Source organism: Ovis aries, chromosome 9 (assembly GCF_016772045.2).
Source record: "Ovis aries strain OAR_USU_Benz2616 breed Rambouillet chromosome 9, ARS-UI_Ramb_v3.0, whole genome shotgun sequence".
NCBI classification, from domain to species: Eukaryota; Metazoa; Chordata; class Mammalia; order Artiodactyla; family Bovidae; genus Ovis; species Ovis aries.
Window position 1 is genome coordinate 17,571,736 of NC_056062.1, and position 25,347 is coordinate 17,597,082.

Genomic DNA, 25,347 nt, shown 5'->3' on the forward strand with positions numbered 1-25,347 from the left:
TCTAGTCAGGGAACTAAAATCCCACAAGCTGCACAGCACAGTCAGACAGACAGACTATCAACAAACTGAAAAATTCATGAGAATTCCCTGGTGGTCTAGTTGTTAGGACTTGGTGCCTTCACTGCCAAAGACCTGGGTTCAATCCCTGGTTGGGTTACTAAGATCCTGCAAGCCCCGCAGTGCAGACAAAATTAATAACGATAATACTAAAAAGTAAGGATACCAGGGCTTCCCTGGTAGTTCAGATGGTAAAGAATCTGCCTGCAGTGCAGGAGACCCAGGTTTGATCCCTCAGTTGGGAAGATCCCTGGAGAAGGGAATGGCAACCGACTCCAGTATTCTTGCCTGGAGAATCCCATGGACAGAGGAGCCTGGCAGTCTATAGTCCATGGAGTCGCAAACAGTCGGACAGGACTGAGCAACTAACACTTTCACTTAAACTTTTCAAGAGGATACCCATGAAAAGAGCTAGGGAGCTCTGACTCTCATCTAGTTGGCTTTCTACAAATAACTGTTTAAGCTGAAAGTGCTGATGTGTGAGATCCACAGATCTCAGAGCAGTGGAGCAGCCGGAGCAGAGTGTGCGCGGGGTGCTGAGTGGGGTGACGGAGGGCGGAGTGGTCCTGGAGAGGCAGGTGGGAGTGGGCCAGGCTGAGAAGCCGGGACTTGACCCTATGAATGACCAGGAGGGTTCATGCCCCACGTGTATTCCAGAAAGGACCCCCCAAGTCCCCCGAGGAAGGCGTAGAGACCAGAACTGGGTGGAGGGGCTGCTCTAATAACACACAGTGGGAAGGTGTCCATACTTGTGAGCACACTGGGCCCAGGGTCTCCATCACAAAGGCTCCATCCTGGGCTCCACGTATCCAGCATTTGGAAACCCAACGGGGATGAATTATTGCTCCCCTCACTTCACCCCACATGTCCCCCTAAATCCTAAGGGAGCTGGAGGCTGGCTCACACCTCGGTTCGCCTGGTGCAGCATCTTCTGGGCTGCTGCTGTCCTCGCTCACTCACGTGGACCCTTCCCATCTCTCCGCAGCTTCATCGGCCATTCTCTCGGCAACATCATCATCCGATCGGTCCTCACGCGGCCTCGGTTCCGATATTACCTCAACAAACTCCACACCTTCCTGTCACTGTCTGGGCCCCACCTGGGGACCCTGTACAACAATAGTGCCCTGGTCAGCACAGGTAAGATGCCGCCAGCATCGGCACTCCTCAGCATCATGCAGGGCCCAGGGGAGGGCAAAGCAGAGATGGAGGCTCTTCCTGATGGAGCCTCCTGGCTTTGGAGCCGGCCTCTTCAAAGTGGTGGCGCTGGCTGTCTGACACTGTCCCCGCACCCATACCTGCCTGCCCTCAGGGCGGACTGGGCTGCTTGATGTCCTCACAGGAGGTGGCTCAGATCCGTTTGCTTTCACGTTATTACAGAACATAAGCTGGGAACATGGGTTATCTAGACATCAATATATAAGAAATGAAGTTCTTTCCTTTGTCAAGCTGTCTTCCCTCACAATCCAAGGAAGCCAGTTTTGAACAGAAACAAATGATTTAGACCACATTTTCCCCAATAGTAATTTTGCAATACTAGTGAAATGTCTCTCTGAAAAATGAGACATTCCCAATAACCCTTCTCATCTAGCATATTTAGAGTGATTCTGCATGGCTCGCTCTCCTTATATTTGCATTCATGCACATTTGCGTGGCAGTAAGTCTTCCCAGGTGGCTCAGAGGTAAAGAACCCGCCTGCCAATGCAGGAGACATGGGTTTGATCCCTGGGTTGGAAAGATCCCTGGAGTAGGAAATGGCAGACCACTCCAGTATTCTTGCTTGGAAAATCCCACAGTGAGAGGAGTCTGGCAGGCTACAGTCCATGGGGTCACAAAGAGTCAGACACAACTGAGCATGCACATCATCACGTCACTCATAATATGTACACGCCCTGTGTCTTACTTATTTCCTTGCATTTTATCAAATTCGTGTATTTGTGCATGTGACATAATACTCATCCATGTTATTGTCAGCATAACCAGAGTAAATAGCTGGACTTCAAAATGAAAGGTTGATTTTCACTTTTCTGTATCCTAAATGGATCTGTTCAGTTCAGTTACTCACTCATGTCCGACTCTACGACCCCATGGACTGCAGCACACCAGGCCTCCCTGTCCATCACCAACTCCCAGAGCTTGCTCAAACTCATGTGCATTGAGTCAGTGATGCCATCCAACCATCCTATCCTTTGGCATCCCCTTCTCTTCCTGCCTTCAGTCTTTCCCAGCATCAGGGTCTTTTCCAATGAGTCAGTTCTTCACATTAGGTAGCCAAAGTATTGGAGCTTCAGCTTTAGCATCAGTTCTTCCAATGACTATTCAGGACTGATTTCCTTTAGAATGGACTGGGTGGATCTCCTTGCAGTCCAAGGGACTCTCAAGAGTCTTCTCTAACACTACAGTTCAACAGCATCAATTCTTCTGCACTCAGCTTTCTTTATAGTCCAACTCTCACATCCATACATGACTACAGGAAAAAACATAGCTTTGACTAGATGGACCTTTGTTGGCAAAGTAATGTCTCTGCTTTTTAATATGCTGTTTAGGTTGGTCATAGCTTTTCTTCCAAGGAGAAAGCGTCTTTTAATTTCATGTCTGTAATCATCATCTGCAGTGATTTTGGAGCCCCCCCCCCCCAAATAAAGTCTGTCAATGTTTCCATTGTTCCTCCACCTATTTGCCATGAAGTGACGATCTGGATGTCATGATCTCAGTGTTCTGAATGTTGAGTTTTAAGGCAGCTTTTTCACTCTCCTCTTTCGTCAACAGATTCTTTAGTTTCTCTTTGCTTTCTGCCATAGTGGTGGAGTCATCTGCATACTGAGGTTATTGATATTTCTCCCAGCAATCTTGTTTCCAGCTTGTGCTTCATCCAGCCCAGCATTTCACATGATGTACTCTGCATAGAAGTTAAATAAGCAGGATGACATTATACAGCCTTGACATACTCCTTTCTCAATTTGGAGCCAGTCTGTTGTTCCATGTTCAGTTCTAACTGTTGCTTCTTGTCCTGTATACAGGTTTCTCAGGAGGCAGGTCAGGTGGTCTGGTATTCCCATCTCTTTAAGAATTTTCCACAGTTTGCTGTGATCCACACAGTCAAAGGCTTTGGCATAGTCAATAAAGCAGAAGTAAATGTTTTTCTAGAACTCTCTTTCTTTTTCTATGATCCAGTGGATGTTGGCAATTTGATCTCTGGTTTCTCTGCCTCTTCTAAATCCACCTTGAACATCTAGAAGTTCTTAGTTTATATACTGTTGAAATCTGGCTTGGAGAATTTTAAGCATTACTTTACTAGTGTGTGAGATGAGTGCAATTGTGCGGTAGTTTGAGCATTCTTTGGCATTGCCTTTCTTTGGGATTGGAAAGAAAACTAACCTTTTCTGAGCCTGTGGCCACTGCTGAGTTTTCCAAATTTGCTGGCATATTGAGTGCAACACTTTCACAGCATCATCTTTTAGGATTTGAAATAGCTCCACTGGAATTCCATCACCTCCACTAGCTTTATTCCCAGTGTTGCTTCCGAAGGCCCACTTGTCTTATCACTCCAGGATGTTTGGCTCTCATTAAGATCTCTTTTGTATAGTTCTGTGTATTCTTGCCGCCTTTTCTTAACATCTTCTGCTTCTCTTAGATCCGTACCATTTCTGTCCTTTATTGTGCCCATCTTTGCATGAAATGTTCCCTTGGTATCTCTGATTTTTTTAAAGAGATCTCTAGTCTTTCCCATTCTATTGTTTTCCTCTATTTCTTTTCACTGATCACTGAGGAAGGCTTTCTTATCTCTCCTTGGTATTCCTTGGAACTCTGCATTCAGATGGGTATATGTTTCCTTTTCGCCTTTGACTTTCACTTCTCTTCTTTTCTCAACTATTTCTAAGGCCTCCTCAGACAACCATTTTGCCCTTTTGCATTTCTTTTTCTTGGGGACGATCTTGATCACTGCCTCCCATACAGTGTCACGAACCTCTGTCCATAGTTCTTCAGGCACTCTGTCTATCAAATCTAATCCTTTGAATCTATTTGTCACTTCCACTATATAATTGTAATGAATTTGATTAAGGTCATACCTGAACGGTCTGGTGGTTTTCCCTACTTTCTTCAATTTAACTCTGAATTTGGCAATAAGGAGTTCATGATCTGAGCCACAGTAAGTTCCCAGTCTTGTTTTTGCTGACTATATAGAGCTTCTCCATCTTTGGCTGCAAAGAATATAATCAATCTGATTTTGGTGTTGACCATATGGTGATGTCCATGTGTAGAATCGTCTCTTGTGTTGTTGGAAGAGGGTGTTTGCTATGACCAGTTTGTTCTCTTGGCAAAACTCTGTAAGGAGCGTCTATATGTGTGTGTGTGTATATATATATATATATATATATGTATACACACACACGTATGTATGTATGTATGTATTTCACACTGTTTCCTTAGGCTAGATTTATGGAAGGGGATTGAAAAATCAAAGGGTTTGGTTAACTTCATGACTCCTGAAGCCTGTCTCATAAGATTTTATCTCTGCTTCCAGAATATAACAATACAAATGTACCTCGAACTTCCCGAGGATTTGCTAAATTGCACACTCTCCTTTTTTAAGTTAACTAAAAGCCACAGTTGAATGTTAATTTTTCCCCTATTCTTTTTTGCCTTTTTTTTTTTTTTGGTTGGAAGTGTTTGATGTGGGTCTGGTTTGGTTGTCATCTTTCTAGGCTTGTGGCTCATGCAGAAACTGAAGAAATCTGGGTCGCTTTTGCAGCTGACCTTCAGGGATAATGCTGATCTGCGCAAATGTTTCCTCTACCAACTAAGCCAAAAGACAGGTGAGTGGATTCCCCAGCTGCACCCTGAGGTGGCAATGAGTGGGAGCTGGAGAGCCAAACCTTGAGACCCAAATTAGATTCAAAGTTGCATTAATTCACTCACAGAAAGATGCCATCAGGAGCTGCAGTGTGACATAGCTTCCTCAGTTCAGAGAGCCCAGCAGCTACCCAAGAACTAGCTGCCCCTTGACCGTCTCCCTCAAAGCCTGGGAGCCAGAGGCAGGTGTCTGCAGTGTCCTCTACCCTAGAGTTGCAGCATCCACTTCCCACCAAGCTTTCAATGTCCCCAGGTCTGTGTGCCAACCAACAGTTCCTTTACCCAGGTGCAGATTCCCCTACCAAAAGGGCAGGTAGACACTGTCCATCTCTGTTGACAGGGCAGGGGGACATGGGAGTGCCTAAGATCACACCTTCACCCACACTTGCAATGAGGAAGCACATACAGGTGTTGAAGACTACCTGCCAAGGGAGTGAGCAGAGCATAGCAGTGACCTCATGTCACTGAGGGAGCAGAGAGGTTGACCAGTTGTCCCAGAGTCCTTCCCAGCAAGCTGGCCTGGCCCAGGGTCTGTCCTATGGTTCACAATCTTCCATCAGTGTCAGAACACTGACTCTGATGCTATCTCTGCCTCCCTGGATGTGAGCCTGGCGTAGCCCTGGGCAAGTTCCAGGGCTTGATAACCTTGGACAAGTTCCTTACCCATGTCTGTCTCTGTGTGCTACCATGAGAGCTAACCCCCATGGGGAAGGGAGGGGAGCAGGCTTGGGCAGAGGAGCAGTTGGATCACAACGTGGCGCCTCCACACTTATCCTGCAGAGGGAAGAGGTCTGGTATCTGCCCCCTGCAGATCACTGAGAGTTGGCCAACCCCAGCTTGTGGTCTTGGGCTGATATCTGGGATGAAAAGGCTCATTTCATTGGAGGCATCCCCCACAGGGTCCCTGGGCTGAAAGCAATTCAATGGGGGACCTGGGTAGAGCACTGCAGTGCCGGGATATCCCTGGTAAGCTTGGGGGCTGAAAGAACAGGCTGTGATGCTTCAACTGGGACATCCCTCTGCCTCAGAGCAGGCTGATTCAAGGAGGCGAGGTGACCTGCAGAGCGATGAGGCTGTTTTCCTCCAGCAGGTGACGCTACTGGGGCTGGAATGCAGGGAACCATGGGGTTGGGGAGGAGGAGCAGCAAATACTAGATTTATTTCCTTACGGACTCCTCACTGTTCCCAGCCCAGAAAGGCATTCTTGTCACTTACTTGTTATTTATCTTCCACTGCTCAGGGTCGTGATCTTCTTAGTTTCTGCGGCTGATGCAGTCAGAGCCGCCCCTCCGCCCTAACTTGCAGAGCTTCTTTCCCCCTCCTAGACCCAAAGACCCTCATTCAGTGACTCCACTGGTGTGTCTGGTGTCTTCCCGCTTTTCCTTTCTCCTGGACGAGTTTGTGAAATGTGTACAAAGCAGAGGCTGTGGGTTGAAACTGCCTGAGCAAAACAGCACCCACCCTGTTTATTGCAGGTCTACAGTATTTTAAAAATGTTGTGCTGGTTGCTTCTCCCCAAGACCGCTATGTGCCCTTTCATTCAGCCAGGATCGAGATGTGTAAAACCGCCCTCAGAGACAGACATACAGGTAAGCCACATTTCCTTTCCTTTTTTCTCCTTTCTCTCCTTCCTTTCCCGTTTCTCCTCCATCTCCCTCTTCTTTTTCTTCTCCCCACCCCCTCCTCCTCCTCCTTCTTTCCTCTTCCTTCTTCATTTTCGTGACTTTCTGACTTGAAAAGCAAAAGGAAATCATGATGAAGGTAACTCTGCCTAGTAGGGCACATCAGATATTCTGCCAAGGACTAGGAGCCCAACACACACCTGGTGTTTTTCTTTAGATTCCACTGCTGAACTTTTGCCCCCACATCTCATCCATCTTCCCTCCTCCCAGGCCCTGTTTACGCGGAAATGATCAACAACCTACTCCGCCCTCTGGTGGATGCCAAGGACTGCACTTTGATCAGACACAATGTGTTCCACGCCTTGCCCAACACTGCCAACACTCTGATTGGCCGAGCGGCTCACATCGCTGTGCTGGACTCCGAGCTCTTCCTGGAGAAGTTCTTCTTGGTGGCGGGACTCAACTACTTCAAGTAGTGGCTTTGAGCGCGCGGGCCTTGGGGAGCTCGCCAGAAACGTTTAAGATCCGTGAGAGCTCTGGCTGAGACATCCTTTTACAGACCTCTGTCATTCCAGGGTTGAGCTCAGAGAGGAAGGCACTAGGGGTGGAGGGTGGGTGGGACCGGACATTCGAGGTGCTTCCCTTTTCGGAGAGTTTGGGAAAGCTGAATCAATAGTGTCAAAGACAACAGACTTTGCCCGAACCTGTCTAGCCACCTGGAGTCTCATTCAAGATGCTTTCTAGCAAAATTTGGAGAAAATAAAGAAACAGAATTCTTGGAGTTGGTGAGCCCACCTTCTTAACTCCCACTGGCTCACAGAGAGATGGCTCCAAGTTAACTAGGTTTGTTGGGTATGTGACTAGTTCATAGCTTTATCATTTTTGATGCACTCAAGCATTTCAGAACTCAGGTTAACCTCTGTGCAGAAGTGGAACATATTTGTGTAAATATAATCCTTAATTGATTCAAATGTGCCACTTGTTCAAGACCGTGTGAACCCATATTCTTATGCTTTCCTCATTTTTTCTCAACAAGGGACAAAGGAATGCTTCATAAACTTTGGTTTTATTTCTTAACAACAGCTGGTGGGGTGATTTGAGGTATAGAGTGATGCTATGGGTAAATGCAAGTTTGTTGCAGAGAAAACGTTAACTGGTGAACTGGCTGCTCCAACTACTCCTCCAGACTTTTTCTATGCATAACCCTGGTTCACACATTATTTTTTTTGTGATTGCTGACATCTCTGTCTGTAGTAGGGAAAACAGACTGAGATTAAACCTAGCAGAAGGTGGCCCTTAAATGAACACACACCTGGTGAAGCTCCTGCTGATACACGTCCAAAGAAATGCTATGTTAGCATTTGATGCACTCGCAAAAAAATTAAAACCATCCACATGGCCAGCTGCTTCTCCTCTCCATGGAAGGGGAAAGACATCTCAATGGAGGAGTGCTGGATTTAAAACCTCAGGGGGGCTCTGAGAAGGGTGCTGGTTATCTTTCACTAGAAATGTCTTCTTGCCTTAGGAAAATAAAGGGCTAGGGAAGGTTTCCATTGATACACACACGCACTCACACAGACACACACATACACACACAAGACAACAGGACAAATGTGAGATCAGAGAGAACAACAGCCAGGTTGGGGACTCAGATTGTTATTGGTAAGTGACTTAAGGGGACTTTTGAAAAATTATGGTGTTTAATGTGGTCCCAAAGACTGAGTATGTGCTATGGGCTGACAGAAGCCTGCAGGATCATTTAGTTGTAATGAAGGAACACATGAACAAGGACCATAGGGATCATTAACACAGGAGACGCATCTTCTGCAGACAGAAGCTCCTCCCACTTCTGCAAAAGTTGCTTCTGAAACTGTGGGAACTCGTCTGGAGCCAGACTCCTGGTCCCAGTGCCTGGATGATAATCTTAGTGATGCCCACCAATGCCATGGTAGTAAGCCAAGGAATTCTAGACTCAGCTGAGACTTTCAGTTCCTCAGGTACTAACAGTGTGACTTTGAAAACATAGTAGACCATGGCAATCAAGTCCAGGTAGACAACTTTGCAGGAGAGCAGACTGAGGCATTTCTAAAGAAAGAAAAAGCTGGAGAGGAAGTTGGAAAAACCTCCCACACAAGAGATTCCGGGTCTCTGTGGGTCTTCTTGGAAATCTCATTGTATCTTAGTCTTAACATGTATGGGATAGGTAATGCTTTGGGTCACTCTCCCACTGGGTATTTTTCCAAGCTCTTGATGGGCGTAGACTCTGGTTACTTATGAACATGACCAGTCTGCTATATGACCCAGAGCGGGTGTGGTTCCCACAGTGCAGCCTATGAACTTGCAGTTCCTTACAAGTGCCCAAGTGCAGGGCGGGACCATGGTTTATAGCATCTTCTCCTTTTTGGCCAAATGAGGAGCATTTCACGTTTGTTTTTCCTGTGCCCATCAGCAAAGTTTGTCATCCCCTGATCATTTGAAAGACCGTGCAGCCAGCAGCTATGAAGCCAGGGTGAATCAATGGCCGTCGTCTTTTCCAATAACCAGATGCCATTTTTAACTTCAATATGCTGTCTGGACATAGAACTAATGGCAATAAACATCCAGCTGTGTGGTGCACCTCTTTTTTATAGGGGTGCTCTGCTGTCTTTGTAAACCCTCTCTGGCCTCTGAGCATCTATTATAATTGTGTAGAAAGTATACATCTCTATATTGTAAATAAGAGCGTCCAGTGTTGCGTGTCATGCCTCATTTGAAAGGCTTTTTTATGTCTCTTTCTATCGAAGTATAGACATATAATATATATATATACATAAATATACATATAATGTAAAACAGGGACATTCTATTATTGACTATAAAATTATAACAAAATGCCTGCCAAGATAATAATAGTATGTCTTCATTCTCAACAAATTTTTGTTTTTGTCTTTATGATTTGTTAAATTTCTCAGAACTAGTTTAGAAGTAAAAATGACTAATATTGAGATGAATGGAATTTGTTGTTCATGAGCCAGATACACCCAGAGAAACAAATGTGAAGCTAAAGTCACCTTGGGGCAAAAGTAGTATCTCCATGGCAGGTTGAAATCAGCTGGAGTGCTGTGTACCTGGGGAGCAGGTGGGACAAGAATAGATTCCTATTGGTGTCTGGAGTCCACAGGTATTCACTGAACAACTTCCACCTGTGCCAGGTGGGCGCACAAGGCTAAAATGCAGAGTCTGTGTCCTTAGAGAATGCACGGAAGATCCAGCCTTGTTAGTAAGGCAAGGTATGATGAGGGCTTTGATGAAACACAGGCAGGATCAAGGGGATTCTAGAAGTCTAGTTTTCATTGCCTGGAGAATAAGAATGGGGCTTTCAAAGTGAGACCTGAAAAGTGTGATACTGACCTTACATAGCCTGTTACCACCAAGTACATGCATTCGTCAATTCATTTACTCAATCATTCATTCAACAAACACAACTCGAGGGCTTACTTTGTGCTGGGAATGTATTGGTAAGATTCAGTAGTTCATAGTTTAGCAAGGAATACAGCCAATCAGATGGGAAGTTAGAGCAAGTGGGCCCCAGGGAAGTGGCAGGGATCTGATGGTGGCTTAGAAGAGGGACCCTGCGGATGTAGGGTGGTATGTGATCAGAAAGGGCCTCGTGGAAGATTCCGTGTCTACACCCAGATGCCAGGCTGAAGAAGAGTTGGCTGGGTGGAGGGTGGGTTGTGGGGACCCTCAGGGAGTTAACAGGGTAAGGAAGAGGTTTCATATGAGAGAGAGCTGAGAGCCTTTGTTACACTGGACAGGCAGATAGAGTCAGTTTTGGTACAAGAAAGGAAGTGTGGAAGTTAGCCACCATGGGGGATTGTCTTCTTATATCAGGAAGAAATTTCCATTATTAACACTAGTAGGGAAATTTCTGCTCAGTAAGGAGGGTCCCATGAGAAACCAGAGTTCACACCTGTAATCACATCTCTCTCCAGGATATTTTAACTGAAAGTATTATCTTAGGTATTTTGCTGTATGCTGCTGTTTAGTTGCTAAATCATGTCCAACTCTTTTGCAACCCCATGAACTGTGGCTCACCAGGCCCTCTGTCCATAGGATTTCCCAGGCAAGAATACTGCAGTGGGTTACCATTTCCTTCTCCCAGGAGTCTTTCCTTTTCCCAGGTAATGAACCTGTGTCTCCTGCACTGGTAGGCGAATTCTTTCCATTGAGCCACTAGGGAGGCTATTCTTAGGTATTTATAAGCCCCCAGTTGAGGGCTTCCCTCGTGGCTCAGCTGGTTAAGAGTCCACCTGGAATGAGGGAGACCTGAGTTTGATTCCCAGGTTGGGAAGATCCCCTGGAGAAGGGAAGAGCTACCCACTTCAGTGTTCTAGCCTGGAGAATTCCAGGAACTGTATAGTCCATGGGGTCGCAAAGAGCGGGACACAACTGAGCGACTTTCACTTTTACTTTCAAATGTAACTGACAGGACTTTTTTTTTTTTTTTTTTTTTTTGGCTATGCTCTTTGCTTTGATGAGATCCCCTGGAGAATGGAATGGCTACCCACTCCAGTATTCTTTCCTGGAGAATCCCATGGACAGAGGAGCCTGGTGGGCCATAGTCCATGGGCTCACAAGGAGTTGGACACAACTGAGCAACTAACACTTTTGTTGCTTTGATTTCACAGAATTTGCTGCTAAGCACTGGCAATAACCAGGCTGCCATGTGCAGCTCCACAAGTTGAATAAAAAGAAAGTGAGGTCACGGCACGGAACACATTGAGGAATGGTGTTGTCTTATGCTGTTCTTCCAAGGAGTCCGTCTCAATATCCTTAGGAAGAATGAATGTTGTTCTCTAATTTATAGACCCAAACACCATCTGCTGAAATCTGGATCCATTTTTTCCTTTTTTTTTTCTTTTCATTCACGTATTCTTTCCCTGTTTTATGATAAATCTCTTTTGTGTTGGCTGTCGTCCTAGGCTGTAGAGATATTAAGATGCATCGTGTAATTCTAAACACTAAAAGGATCTGGATCAACCATCAGACTTCATGTTTTATTTTTAGCTGGTAGTTTTAAAATTACAACCTTGAAATCTCAGAACTGGAAGAGGACTGAGGTGGTGTTTCATTCAGACTCTACTTGATATTTAGCATCTGAGCTTTGTTCTCCCAACCTCCACTAACCACGTAAGTCTTCATTCATGTATGTCGAAGTGCACTCTTTTGAAGTTACAGGCAGTAGTAAATGCATGCCTGCCTGCATGCTTCTTTCAGATAAAGGACTGCCCCACCAAGACTTTTCTAAACCTTCAAGGTGCCTTCCCAAATCTTTCTATGTCCCTTTCTCTTTTGACTTTTTTTTCAAAGCTTTTTATCCCCGAAGTACCTCTTTACCTTTATACATAATGCTAGAGATATTGCAATAGAAAACACTGTGGAAAGTCTCGAAAAAAGCTGAACTTCTCCCAGTGCTTGTTTTATGTTGAATGGTAATAACACACCTTACTATTCAGTGGATCAAATTCTAAAAACCAGTTTTAATTTTAGGGGAAAAGGCTCCAGTGCCTTCTCTCAAACAAAGGAATGGTCTTACTGTATACAAGTACGCTTAGAACAGGTGTAAACATATGGCCGTGTGGGTCACGCTCTGTTTATATCTAAGCCAGGTCATAGCCCTACAGTTGATCTTTTCACAACTAAATTATCAAGTGTCTCCACTTGTGTGTGTCTTCATTTCATAGATGTGGTTATGATTGTGTGACTGCAAGACATGATCCGCAAACCCAAAACTTCATGACTTAACACGGATTCAGAGACCTCTAGAGGTAAAAGAAATCCGGGCTCTCATTTATCTTCTTTTTAACATGTGAAGGAGTGAAGGAATGGAAATAATATGCAGCACTCCACTTTGGTTTGCTAGGTCATGTGCATCTATGAGTCCACCTAATCTTTAAAACTCATACAGCATGCCGATGGTATTGGGAGAAGTCAGGTAACTTGACTAAGGTCACACAGCTTAGCCATGGTGGAGTCAAGATTCGAGCCCTGAGCTTCCCTGTTATCCTTCATGCTATTGAATGCATCCAACCCAGAGATGTTAATAGATCACAAAAGTCATATATCTGTTAAAAATCAATGCCAGGATTCTTCAAATCCTAAACCGTAATCTTATGAGCTTTCTCTCATAATATATTCCTGTTCAAGGCACCTACATAACTGATAAGTGAGATGGCAAAGGAAAACATAATTCAATGATAAGGGTGGTTTTATAAAGCTCTGTCCATAAGCATAATGGGGTGATTGGCTGGCCTGTTGGCTCTTGATTAATCATCTGTCTTTCCCAATCACTGTGTCTCAAGTTTTCTTTCTCCTACCGGCCTGAAACCACTTTCTCCTAGACCACAATGCGTTCCATAACTGCCCAGACCATACCCTTCCATCTATACCTCCTGTCTCTCTCTGCTTTCCCCACACTGGAGGGGTTCCTTACTTTCCTGTTGGAGTCAATTCCCTGTCCGTTGGTTGTGAACCGGGACCCAGTGGTTCCTGGCCTGTAGATTCCTGCTTCCGCATGATGTCTTACAATCAGAGCTCGGTTTTCTCACGTTTCCATGATCCCACTCTCTTCTCCTTCCTGTGTTCTGGTGGTTCTCCTCCATATGGACTCCTTAGAGCAGGAGTCATGTCTAATTTGCCAGTGTTTCCCATTACAGAGTCAGGGTTCAGTAAGGAAGTTCTGGACAGGGCCAGGTCTTTGAAAGCTTGCGTTTTCTTCTCTAGCATCTCATCCAACACACAGCAATGGATTCCCATAAAGAAACAGTTTGACCTTGGTTCCTGTTTGCCCTTGGTTCCTGTTTGCCCTCTAGGCTTCTGGATTTGCAAGAGGAAAGTAGTTGTGTCTGAGAAGATCTCATTGTGGCAGTTTCCTGTAACGGGAAGAACCACTGTATCTCTGGGGTGTCCTTTCAAGCCAGCGGGCTAGTGCCCTCAGCTATAAAACAGATTTCCACATGTCTACTTTGAAAGGTCGCTGTGGGGGTTGGAAGGGCATCTGGATGAGAAAGGGGTAACCAGAGAGGAATAATGCCTGAGCAGAGTAAGCACTGAGGGGATGGCTCAGAAATATTTTACAGCAAATGTTAGCTCTGAGGAATTTTCCTTATAAAAAATAACTCCACACCTTTTTACATTCGTACTTGATGGTGTGAGGGAGATCACCCTGTTTGAAACTTGAAGACTCAAACTTCGAGAAGTTAGAACATTCTGTTAATTCCAAGAGCCTCCAAACTGGAGTTTTCCAGCTCAGTTCTATGAATAACTGGATGATCTAATTTTCCTTCTCAGGGTATAATGTAAGCCATGGTTAAGTTGAGAGGAGGGGCTGAAGCCTGACAGCCAACTAAGAACAATATTACATCAAATTTAAGGTGTTCAGAAGTGTTAATTCTGTAAATGTCACTCAGAATCTTTTTATTGCATCAAACAAAAAAGACTTTTAGCACTTGGGCTAAATGTCCTTTAGTCCAAGGTTAAGCTTACTGCATACGGCAAAATATCCTGCTCCATTCTTCTTGCTCCAAGGAAGTTTCATAATAATCCAAATACTGAATTTAATAATGATCCTGATAACCTATGCACACATTACTATCTTTTTGCTTGTTTGAAACTGTTTTTTTTTTTAAAGGAAGCATCCCATTCTGTCCCACGAACTGTCTTGCTCCTATGTAACAAAATCAAAGTCTGATTTTCCCTTCATTCCTAATATTCCCAGAGCTTACACTTGACTGCATTTCTTTTTAAACAGTGTTTTTTTAGTCTCTGCTGAGTTCTATGCTAGCTACAGGTGGCTACAGAAATTCATCAGACAAGACCCTGCCATACAAAAGTTTATAATCTGAGGGGAGGAGAGGAGACCCACATACACAGAAGAATGTCCACTTAGAGTAATGAAAAAGAGCAGATGAGAAACACCAAGAGCATTACCACCTCAGCATCTCTTAGAACAAGTCAAACTGCTTCTACCAGGATGCCAGCATCCTGCCAGGGTCTGGAAGGAGGAAAATAGCCCAGAGGAGTTGCCGTAGTGGTATAAGCCGTGCCTCTCATGCAGAACCTCCAAGCTTCCTTGCTGACACTGACACCATCCCCAGGTCAGTGTCAAGGCAGGAAATTTGTCAAAGGAGATGTTCAGTGGTGCTGGTTTCAGCTCAGTCTGCCTAGAAGCACCACCTCCTGAATGGCATCTTATCAGTCTGTAGTACAAAGTCTCTGGATGCTCTGTGGCTAAACTGTTTATTCTACTTTTTTTTTCAAGTTAATAGGCGAAAGTGTGAAAAGTGAAAGTGTCTTGTCTGACTGTGATGCCATGGAGTGCAGCCTGCTGGGCTCCTCTGTCATGGGATTCTCCAGGCAGGAATACGGGAGTGGGTTGCCATTCCCTTTGCCAGGGGTTCATCCCAATCCAGGGATCAAACCTGGGTATCCTGCCTTGCAGGCAGATTCTTTAACATCTGAGCCACCAGGGAAGCCCCTTAATAGGTGAAACAGATTATCAAATAAATAAATGGTCTACTGATTGTGTCCATAAACATTATCACACTCTAGCTTAACCAGGAGAACCAGCCTGTGGCTTTTTGTTTATCCATCATACAACGCAGGGCTCTGGAATTCATTTTGTTTTATTATGTTTTAATTTAGTTTTCAAATGTGACCTCCTATGCTGTAGAAGGTAAATAGAGGCAGGGTCTTCAGCACGGTCCCTTTCTCTGAAAATAGAACCTGAATGTATAGCTTGATGCCACTGTGAATTCCTAATGCATATTTATTCTGGTGAGAATGTATACAATAATCATAATCTCCCAAACATCCTTGGAAATTGTAAAATTACGGTGATGGGAATAACAAAGTCATCAGAACCAATATAATTCTACTATTTTTCTACATTTGCTTTTTGGTCAGCATTTTGTGTAGCTCGTGATGTGTATAATGATAACAACAATCATAATAAAAAAAAATCCTTTGACTTTCTTTGGCCAGGACTTTGTGTTTATGAAATGTACATTAGCCTCTCTCTAGGGATGCACTTAGGGCTGAAGGGGTTACTTCTACATTTGGTCAGAGGACATCTGGCAGGTGGAGGTTATTTCTGTTACTCACACAGCAAAAAGGGTACATGGTGTCTTGGGGTGGTTGAACAGAGCAGTGAGGAGATTCTAAACTGGCCTTTAGGAGGGTCAGGTCAGGAAGTGGGCCGTGTCCTTCAGTGAGAGGGGACACCCAAGTCTTCATCCGTGTGCCCAGCGCACCCTGTGTACTTGGACAGTTTAACCATCAGAGCTGCTCACTCAGAATGCTTCTGGAGGAGTGAACTCTCGGACTCTGGGAGGTGGCTTGGCTGGAAGTGTCTGGATGATCAATATTCTGAGAGAAACAGAATTAAGATATTTAAGTCAACTACTGGGATTAAGTGTTCTAAGTATTTTAAGTGGATAATTTCCTTCTCTCCAAAAAGAGGTGTGTTTTTGTTGTTGTTGTTGCCACCATTTTTTTTTTTTTTTTGCTAGAAATCACAAGGACAAATAACAGACTTTTTTTTTCATTTCATAAAGAAAAGAAGGAGCACACCATGGAAAAAAGAACCCATTGTTTCCTGCTACATGGAAAGGCCCTTTGCCATGAGCTCATGCCCACTGCCCACTTCTAGTAGTAACCGCCCATCAGCGTAGCTCCCATCGGGCTGGCCCGCTGATGATTCTCACGTCTAATAGTTAATAGTATTATTGATGCCTTCTCCTATTGTTGAGGGTTTGATTTTTTCCCGTGTCAGATTGTATTCTTCTCGGAGGAATTTGTGAGTAAGAATAAAACAGGGATCGACCTTTCTAGATTTCCTCCTCCTCATTTGCAAACAGTAGCCATAACCCCCAGCTGTCAAAAAGGATAGAGCCCAAGGGATTCACTTGGGGAGCTGGGGTCCAGAATTCCTGCTCTTTGAAACTTACAGCAGAATACTTCTAGCATCATTTTCCCTCTTTGCACTTCTTCTTGCCCCTCCTTTTTGTATGTTAAGTGAATTTGTTTATTCCAAGAGTTTATGAAAGGCTCTGACGTGTGTCAGACAATGTGTAGGGAGGAGAATGGCGTGGCCATAGACCGAAGTATTTATTGCTCAGAGTTTTCAAAAAATGCAAAGAAGTGGCCAAGCTTTTCCCAGGACCTAGTATTCTTGCCCACCCTGGGACCAGTCCCTTCTTTCCTTATGACAGAGAGGCGTTGGCATTTTTAGAATGGGGACGTCCCTTAAAAATCATGGGTTCAAGCACCTATTTCACAAATGAGGAAACTGAGACTCAGAAGGAGGCAGCTAAGCTGCTCTAGGGCCCAGGTGTTTGCCTGCTGGCCTCTAGAAGCCGTGGCCCGGCCCCACCCTGGCTGCGCTGTAGACTGTGTTCCCCTGCCTGTGTGGGGGGTTTCGGCCTGTTACAGCTGCTTCTCCACCAGGGGGTCACTCCACAGTCGGGTCTGGGGCTGCTTTTTTAACACTTTCTGCCCCAAGTTTCCTTTCTCTGTCTTGTCCCTTAAAAAATGAACTTCTGAGAGACGGAGAGTGACTTTTACTCAGATATAAATCACAGGGGCCCTCTGAGCCCTTTTAATGGGAGACCAGATGTTGGATGAGTTCTCATTAAGCCCTGGGCTTGTAGGCTGAGTGTTAATATTTGCCTTTTGAATTTATATCATTACTACTCCTGCCAGTAATATACTTTTCAATAAATTAAATTGAATTTTCCAATATAATAAATGGAAAAGGCTTTTGGCCATGTGTTTTTTTTTCTTTTTTCCTATTTTTTCATGCTCTTTCCACAGTCACCCTCAGTGACAGGGCTCCTGGTGGCTGATCCACTGGTCTCAAGGATGATAAGCAGAAGTGAGGCAGTGGAATTCATGGACTTTGGGCTTGGGACCTCATAGGGGGAAAAATTCACCCCTTACATTTGCAAAACTCTCACTTCACAAATTCGTCTTTAAAAAGGTAAATATGATATGTTGCCTTCAGTTTGTGACATTACAGTGAGTTCCATTGTTCTTGGAACAAAGGCTAAATGTCTTGTAAAACCTGACCTATTCCAGCCATCTATAAGCTCTGTCTCTTGCTTATTATTAAAGCCCTAGAACCTAGTGGAGAGCACTGATCATGGGGCTTTGAACTGCTCACCATTATCCGTTCACCCAGTTGGCAAATGCAATTATAAGATATTTTGCATTTTTAAATAATTGTATTTCTTTGACTGCACTGGGTCTTCGTTGCTGCACAAACTGTTCTGTAGCTGCGGTGAGCAGGGTCTGCGCTCTAGTTGTGGGGCCCCGGCTTCTCACTGTGGTGGCTGCTCTTGTTGGGGAGCACCTCGTTGGAGCGGACGGTATTCACAGAGGACGACGTGACGACGTGATGTGCAAATGCACGGTGAAAGGATCCTTCTCCATCTAGTTAATGATCACATTCATCACCTCACATATTCATTTCTTTTTAGGGTGAGAACTTTCAAGTTCTACTCTCCTAGCAAACTGCAAGTAGGCAACACAGTGTTATCAATTGTAGGAACCATGTTTCACATTAGAACCTCAAATCTTGCCATTCTTGTAACTGCAAGTTTGTATCCTTTTACCAGACTCTTCCTATTTTCCTCACCTCTCAACACCCGGCAATCACTTTTTAATTCTCTGTTTCTACCGATTCAACATTTTTTCTAGATTCCACATATAAATGCTAGCTAGCATGAAGAAATTTTTTTCTCTGTCTGGGTTATTTCACTCAGCATAATGCCCTCCACTTTCATCCATGTTGCTTCAGATGACAGGATTTCCCTTTTTGTAAAGGTTGAAAAATGTTCCATTTTACATATATATTATCCATTCATTCATTTAAGGAGCACTTAGTTTGTCTCCATGGCTTGACTATTGTGATCAATGCCGCAATGAATATGGGACTTCAGATATCTCCTTGAGATTTTTTTTTTAATATACCCAGAAGTTTGAATTGCTGAATCACATGGTAGTTCTATTTCTAATCTTTGAGGAAGCTCTGCACTGTTCTCCAGAGTGGTTTCGCCTGTTTACATCCCCATCAACAGTGCACAGGGGTTCCCTTTTCTCCACATCCTCACCAACACTTATCTCTTGTCATTTTGATAGTAGCCAGACACGAGTGAGAGCAAACTCCGGGAGATGGTGAAGGACAGGGAAGCCTAATGTGCTGCAATCCCTGGTCCCAGAGTCAGACACGACTGAGCGACTGAACGACAACAAAAATTCTAACAATGTAAGGAGACACCTGACTGCGGTTTCGATTTGCGTTGCCCTGACGTTTAGTGATGCTGAACACCTTTTCATGCGTCTGTGGGCTTATACCTTCTATGGAAGAATGTCTGTTCAGGTCTTTGCTGATTTTTTAATATGGATAATTTAAAACTCAGCTGCTGCTGCTGCTGCTAAGTCGCTTCAGTCGTGTCTGACTCTGTGTGACCCCATAGACGGCAGCCCACCAGGCTCCCCCGTCCCTGGGATTCTCCAGGCAAGAACACTGGAGAGGGTTGCCATTTCCTTCTCCAATGCATGAAAGTGAAAAGTGAAAGGGAAGTCGCTCAGTCATGTCCGACTCCTCTCGACCCATGGACTGCAGCCCACCAGGCTCCTCTGTCCATGGGATTTTCCAGGCAAGAGTACTGGAGTGGGGTGCCATCGCCTTCTCCGAAAACTCAGCTAGAATATACCTTTTATGAAAGCCAGGATCTTTCTTGTCTATTTTGCTCATCCCTATCCAGGGCATTTAGGTCAGTACACAGCACAAAGCCGACCCACACTAATCCCTCTGAGATACCTGAGGTGAGGCTGAGCCCTCTCCTTATTTTCTTACTGAATGTAGTGGCCCTGTGCTAAGTTGCTTCAGTCGTGTCCGATTCTGCAAATCTAAGGACTGTAGCCCGCCAGGCTCCTCTGTCCTCAGGATTCTCCAGGCAAGAATACTGGAGTGGGTTGCCATGCCCTCCTCCAGGAGATCTTCCCGACCCAGGGACTGAACCCAGGTCTCCTGCATTCCAGGAGGATTCTTTACCAGCTGAGCTACCAGGGAAGCCCCATGGTGGCCCTGACTAAACCAGTCTTATTCCTGAGCTTTTACAGTGTGCAGTTTCTGAGTCCCTGCATGTACAGTTTTCCCCACTAGAGGGAAGAGTTCACTGCTTTTTCTCTTTTTTTTTTTTTTTTTGGTCCTTTAAAGGACCTAGCACAATGCCTCTAACAGTATATGGTCATCTTTTTCATCTCTGTTTAGGGATATCACATAAGTAGTTCTCAATACCCACAAAATAAAATTACCTAATATAATTTGACTATATTATTCTGCCAAAGTTAGAAAGTAATACAAATGAATTTCAAAACAAAAACCTAACATTTCTCTATCAAACGATTTTCTTCTTACAAAATGCTGTCACAGCAATAAAATGTTATTAAAAAATAATAAAATAAAAACCAAGGAAACACATTCATGTACCTATATCTGCATTAGTAGCAAATCAATCACTCTAAGCCCCTATGAAATAAATGTTAAAGAACACTTAGGGATGATCAGTTTGAAGAGCACCAAATTACTGGCCATCTACTTCACTCTATCTGGTGGGTCTCTCTTGTCCATCACTGCTAAGTTGCTTCGGTCATGTCCGACTCTGTGTGACCCCACAGACAGCAGCCCACCAGGCTTCCCCGTCCCTGGGATTCTCAAGGCAAGAACACTGGAGTGAGTTGCCATTTCCTTCTCCAATGCATGAAAGTGAAAAGTGAAAGTGAAGTCGCTCAGCTGTGTCTGACTCTCAGCGGCCCCATGGACTGCAGTCTACCAGGCTCCTGCATCCATGGGATTTTCCAGGCAAGAGTACTGGAGTGGGGTGCCATTGCCTTCTCCGACACTAGGTGGGGCCAATGAGCTTTTTATTGCCTCTAATCCCCTTGCAAAATCAGGCCAATTTCTACGTCCAGGCACAATCCTTATCCTTGGACAGGAGACACATAATCAGCTGCCTCAGTTTTACTACAGTGGTGCTCAAACTTGCTAGATGATAAGAATCATTCTATGTGATTCTTAAAAATACACATACCTGACTTCCAGAAATATCCAATATGAGCTTTATCTCCTTCATCATGTAACCAGGCCTAGTGAATAATGTCCTTTTCCCTAACCCTGAGTATATGTAAATATCATATCAGAGCTTAAAAAACAAAAATCCTAATGCCCACTCTTGTCCCCAGTTCAACCAGAGTCTCTGGGGGTGGAGCCCAGGTCATAAGTGGTTTTAAATCTCCACGGTTGATTCAGTGGGCAACCTGGATTGAGAATCACTGTGTCAGACTCTGATACGAGACTCAAGCCTGATAACTAGCGTTTTCATAGAGTCATTCTTTCCATCACTGATACCTTCATTCATTCGATTATCCATTCATCTAAAGTGCTTTGGAGTCAGACGGTTTTTGAAATTCAGCTGTGAGATCTCAAATAAATGATTTACCTCTCTAAGCTTCGTGGGTCTCATGTGGACTTTGGAGACTAAGACACCCACCCACATCACTAGGCTGCTGTGACAGTTGGTTGAGAAAATACCTGAAAAGTAGCTGGTGGACAGTATGTATTCAATAAACAGTATCACTTTTCACTTTCCTGCATTGGAGAAGGAAATGGCAACCCACCCCAGTGTTCTTGCCTGGAGAATCCCAGAGACGGAGGAGCCTGGTGGGCTGCCGTCTATGGGATCGCATGGAGCTGGACATGACTGAAGCGACTTAGCAGCAGCAGCAGCAGCAGCAGCAGCCATTAAGTCATTCAATCATTTCACAAAACATGTTGCCAGCACTGCGCTAGCCTCTGTGGTTGTGGCGGCCCTGACACACACGGGGATGGTATCCGTGCCTTTTCTGGTGCCCTGCAATTGTAAGCATCGAAGTACCCCACAGAATATTGTAAGGTACAGATGATAAAGAGCTCTCCTTTCAAACTCTCTGATGGTCCTGTTAACTAAGGACCAAGGTAATGATCAAACCAACTGGTGTCTGGAGATCCCTTCTGGATGGGCAGGAGCTGTTGTGCAGGGTCTGTGAGTAGGGACCTTATTTGGGCTTACCTGGACCAAGAGACCATTGGAACAGTGTGACTTGGGGAAACAGAATATCCATCAGAGCGAACTGGGCAAATATAGGGGTGAGGCCACGGGGAGCAGGGTGAGGGGCAGCCAGAATCCTCAAGACCCTCCCAGAATTCATAATGGAGAAGATTCTAAATACCCGAAACAAACACAATATTGTAACTCAACTATGTTTCAATAAAAACATTTATAAATCTTGTTAAATCACGATGGAAGGCAAAAAGGGGACTGGCAGGGGGCAGATCCATCCAAAGACACTATGAGGAAAAGAAGGTTCCAAATGGCCAGATCTTTAGGATTTTTTTAATTGAAAGGATAAATATGAATTTTAATGTGAAATTCTTCATTTCTCAAATGTTGATATAGATTTTAAGCCTGCTAGGCTCCTCTGTCCATGGAGTTCTCCAGGCAAGAATATTGGTGTAGGTAGCCATTCCCTTCTCCAGGGGATCTTCCTGACCCAGGGATCGAACTTGGGTCTCCTGCATTGCAGACAGATTCTTTACTGTCTGAGCCACCAGGGAAGCCCCAAACTTAAATATACCATAGCAAAAATGCTTTGGGCAATTAAGACAAATGGATTTAAAATGTAAAATGGGAAGGTAATTCTATCAAGGACTTTGCTAATTGAAAAATTCAAATAAACACTGCTGCTAAATGAGCCAAAACCCCAACATTTATCTCTATAAAAATTTCCAAAAGTTTGGTTTGACTTACAACACTGCCCTTGTTGAGCTTCTTATGCTCATAGAGTGCTCTCAGAACAATATAACAATTGCATAGAGTCCTAAGAGAAGTGTCTTTTTTCTCACTGGTTCATGGAACTGTTTGTGCAGCTGTCTGACTGCCCCCAAAGTCTCTTCCCTTAGAGAATTAAGGGGACTTCCCTTGTGTCTCAGACGATAATGAACCTGCCTGCAGTGCAGGAGACCCAGCTTCGTTCCCTGCATTGGAAAGATCCCCTGGAGAAGCAAAAGCAACCCACTCCAGAAATCTTGCTTGGAGAATCCCATGGACAGAACAGCCTTTACATTTGGCGGCCCCACATTATAAGTTCAACACTCTCTGGATTTTATTTTGGATAACTCTTCTCTATTAAGGGGCGATTTTCTTTCTCTGCCTGCCGTATTTTCTTGAACAATTTCACAAGATGTATTTATGGAATTATCCAATAAGATGACTAAGACTGCCAAATTTGTTTAGCAATTTAGCCAGCAGTTTTCTGTAATAACTTTCTTGGGTCCCTCTCTTTCCCTTTCTCTCTAGACCTGTACCAGCGCTAGATCTGTTCTTCCTTACTCTGAGCATCAGTGAACAGGCCAAAATCAACTGTTTGGGACAACACATTTTACTCCATTTTCCTGCAAAATCACCTTAAATTCTGAGGGATTAGCACAGTTGCTATGCCCACCAGACTCAACCCTGGGAGAATTTTTCAGCGGTAAATGAGTACCCGCCCCCCGGGCTGATTCCCTGCCGTGACTTCTTTCTCCTCCTCCACCTTCCCTGCCACCTTGACATTCAGCTCCCCTGGCCCCGTGTGGAGTTTCACCTTTATCGTAACCAACTGCAGGGAGGCAGTGTGACTGCCTGACCCTCGTCTACTCCATCAGTCCCCTGAGTGTCTGCCTTAACCCTGAAAACATCAATTCTCCCCCATTGCCTCCATGCAAGTATGGAATTTCCTCTATAAAAAGTGAAGAAATTACCCAGAGTGGTGCAAGTTACACTTTGCATCTGTCTTAATACATGCTCTCAATTTCTCCTGTTCTTGTGAATCTATGCAACATGCTGTCTCTGTTCTCCCGAATCCCAGCTTATGTCCACGATAGCTACTAGGAAACAGTTGGTACCCTGCACAAGGGCCCTGCATCCTTCCTGGTGATGAGCAGAATCATTAAGTCACATGGAGAAGGGATGTTTCACCCTCTGCTGCCTCCTAGATGAATTGACGCCCACATTCCAGCTTCACACTTATCACCATGCCTGTCACACCTCTAGTCACCGCGCGCTTGCTCATTCATTCAAAATACCTTTACTAAGAACCTCTTCAGTGTCAGGTGCTATGAACAGTGATGGAGATATTCAAGTAATTAAGACAGGAGACTTGCCTTGAAAGCTCTTGTAATCACACAGAGAAGAGGAATGTGGAGGAAGATAAATCACAGAACAATGTGACGAGACAAGCCAGACAGATGTCAAAGGTACAAACAGCCCAGCGGAGGAGGTGGGACGCTGGGTCTGGGGCAAGCAGGGACATCTCGAAGAGGGGGCCTGCTTAGATGTTGAATGATGACAAGGGCTTTGTTAGCTTAACAAGAAGAGAAGACACTGCAGGCAGAGGAGAGAGTTTGTGCAAACCCCGGGGGCAGGCGCTGCCTTTCTGTTCACCGACTCACTCAGCAATTGTTTATCAAGCACCTGGGGACACAGCTGTGGATAAAATGAAAAAAAAAAAATCACCCCTGTCTTCATGGAATTCACACATTCCTAATGTTTCAGGCTTTAGACTAAGAAGATGGAAAAATGACATATGAAAGGGCCAAGGCATAAAATGGGGCTGTTGTATCCAGAACCAGGTCACAGAGGGTCTGAAGGACAAGCTGAGGATTTGGACACCATGCTGTATGTATAAGGGCGGGGTTTCCAACTTCAGGACTGGTGGCGTGTTTGGCTGGGAAGTTCTTCATTGAGATGGCTCACTTGTGAGCTGTAGGATGGTAGCAGCATTTCATCACTGTGTACCCCACTTCTGACGATCAAAATTGTCTGCTGATGTTGTGGGACAGGAGCAGGAGAGGGGAATCACCACGTACTGAGAGCCCCTAGAATCCGATGAGGTTCATTCTAAACAGGTCAAAAGATAGAGCAGTAGTCTCCCTAGAAAGCAGTATTTTATTTCCACAGGCACATCTGGAAGGGAAGAGCGTGTCTTGGGGGAATTGTCATTTGCTGAGAAAAGACCCTGAGGAGAGGCTGGAAGGTTTCTATTGGGAAATATCCCAGAGTCTGGAGTAGATGGATGAGGGTAGACCTTTAGCTGAGGGAATTCCTCAAAGTCAAATAGGAAGAGATAGACATGCAAAGCTGATCACTCTAGATTGTATTCAATCCTCAGCTCTGGCCTGAAAATGATTTTTTAAATTAAATTTATTTATTTTTAATTGAAGGATAATTGCGTTACAACATTGGGTTGGTTTCTGCCATATGCCAACTTGAATCAGCCTCAGGCGTACCGATGTCTCCTCCCTCCTGAGCCTCCCTCCCACCTCCCTCCCATTTCCCAGAACGGTACACCGAGGTATGCAGAGGTGAAGTGGCTGTGCCAAGACCACATGGGTAGTCATGGGGTTCTCCTAGGTCTCTCATGTCCAGGAATAAAGTGGCTGCATTTGGCTGGAGTGTTTGACCTCTTAGACCACGTGCAAGTCCAGTCAGGCTATGGGAAAGGGAAGGACTCCACAAGAGCTAAGGATTCCCTGATGAGACAGAACAGCAACCTCTCCCATGCTCTGGGGCTTCCCTGGTGGCTCAGTTGGTAAAGAATCCACCTGCAGTGCAGGAGACCGGGGTTTGATTCCAGGGTCGGGGAAGATCCCCGGGAGAAGGAAATGGCACCCCACTCCAGTATTCTTGCCTGG

At 44.8% G+C, this 25,347-nt stretch overlaps 1 protein-coding gene across 2 annotated transcripts in view; it reads left to right on the plus strand.

Annotated features, from left to right (window-relative positions):
- The window catches only part of FAM135B (family with sequence similarity 135 member B), a 272,851-nt gene extending 257,311 nt beyond the window's left edge, over positions 1 to 15,540 (plus strand). For both annotated transcript variants that reach the window (XM_027972869.3, XM_060419990.1), the window contains exons 17-20: positions 1,043 to 1,194; positions 4,761 to 4,871; positions 6,384 to 6,497; positions 6,801 to 15,540. In XM_027972869.3, coding sequence (XP_027828670.2) covers positions 1,043 to 1,194; positions 4,761 to 4,871; positions 6,384 to 6,497; positions 6,801 to 7,006 — 583 coding nt within the window. In that variant the 3' untranslated portion in view covers positions 7,007 to 15,540. The remainder of the gene's footprint in view (positions 1 to 1,042; positions 1,195 to 4,760; positions 4,872 to 6,383; positions 6,498 to 6,800) is intronic.
- The last annotated feature ends 9,807 nt before the right edge of the window (positions 15,541 to 25,347 follow it).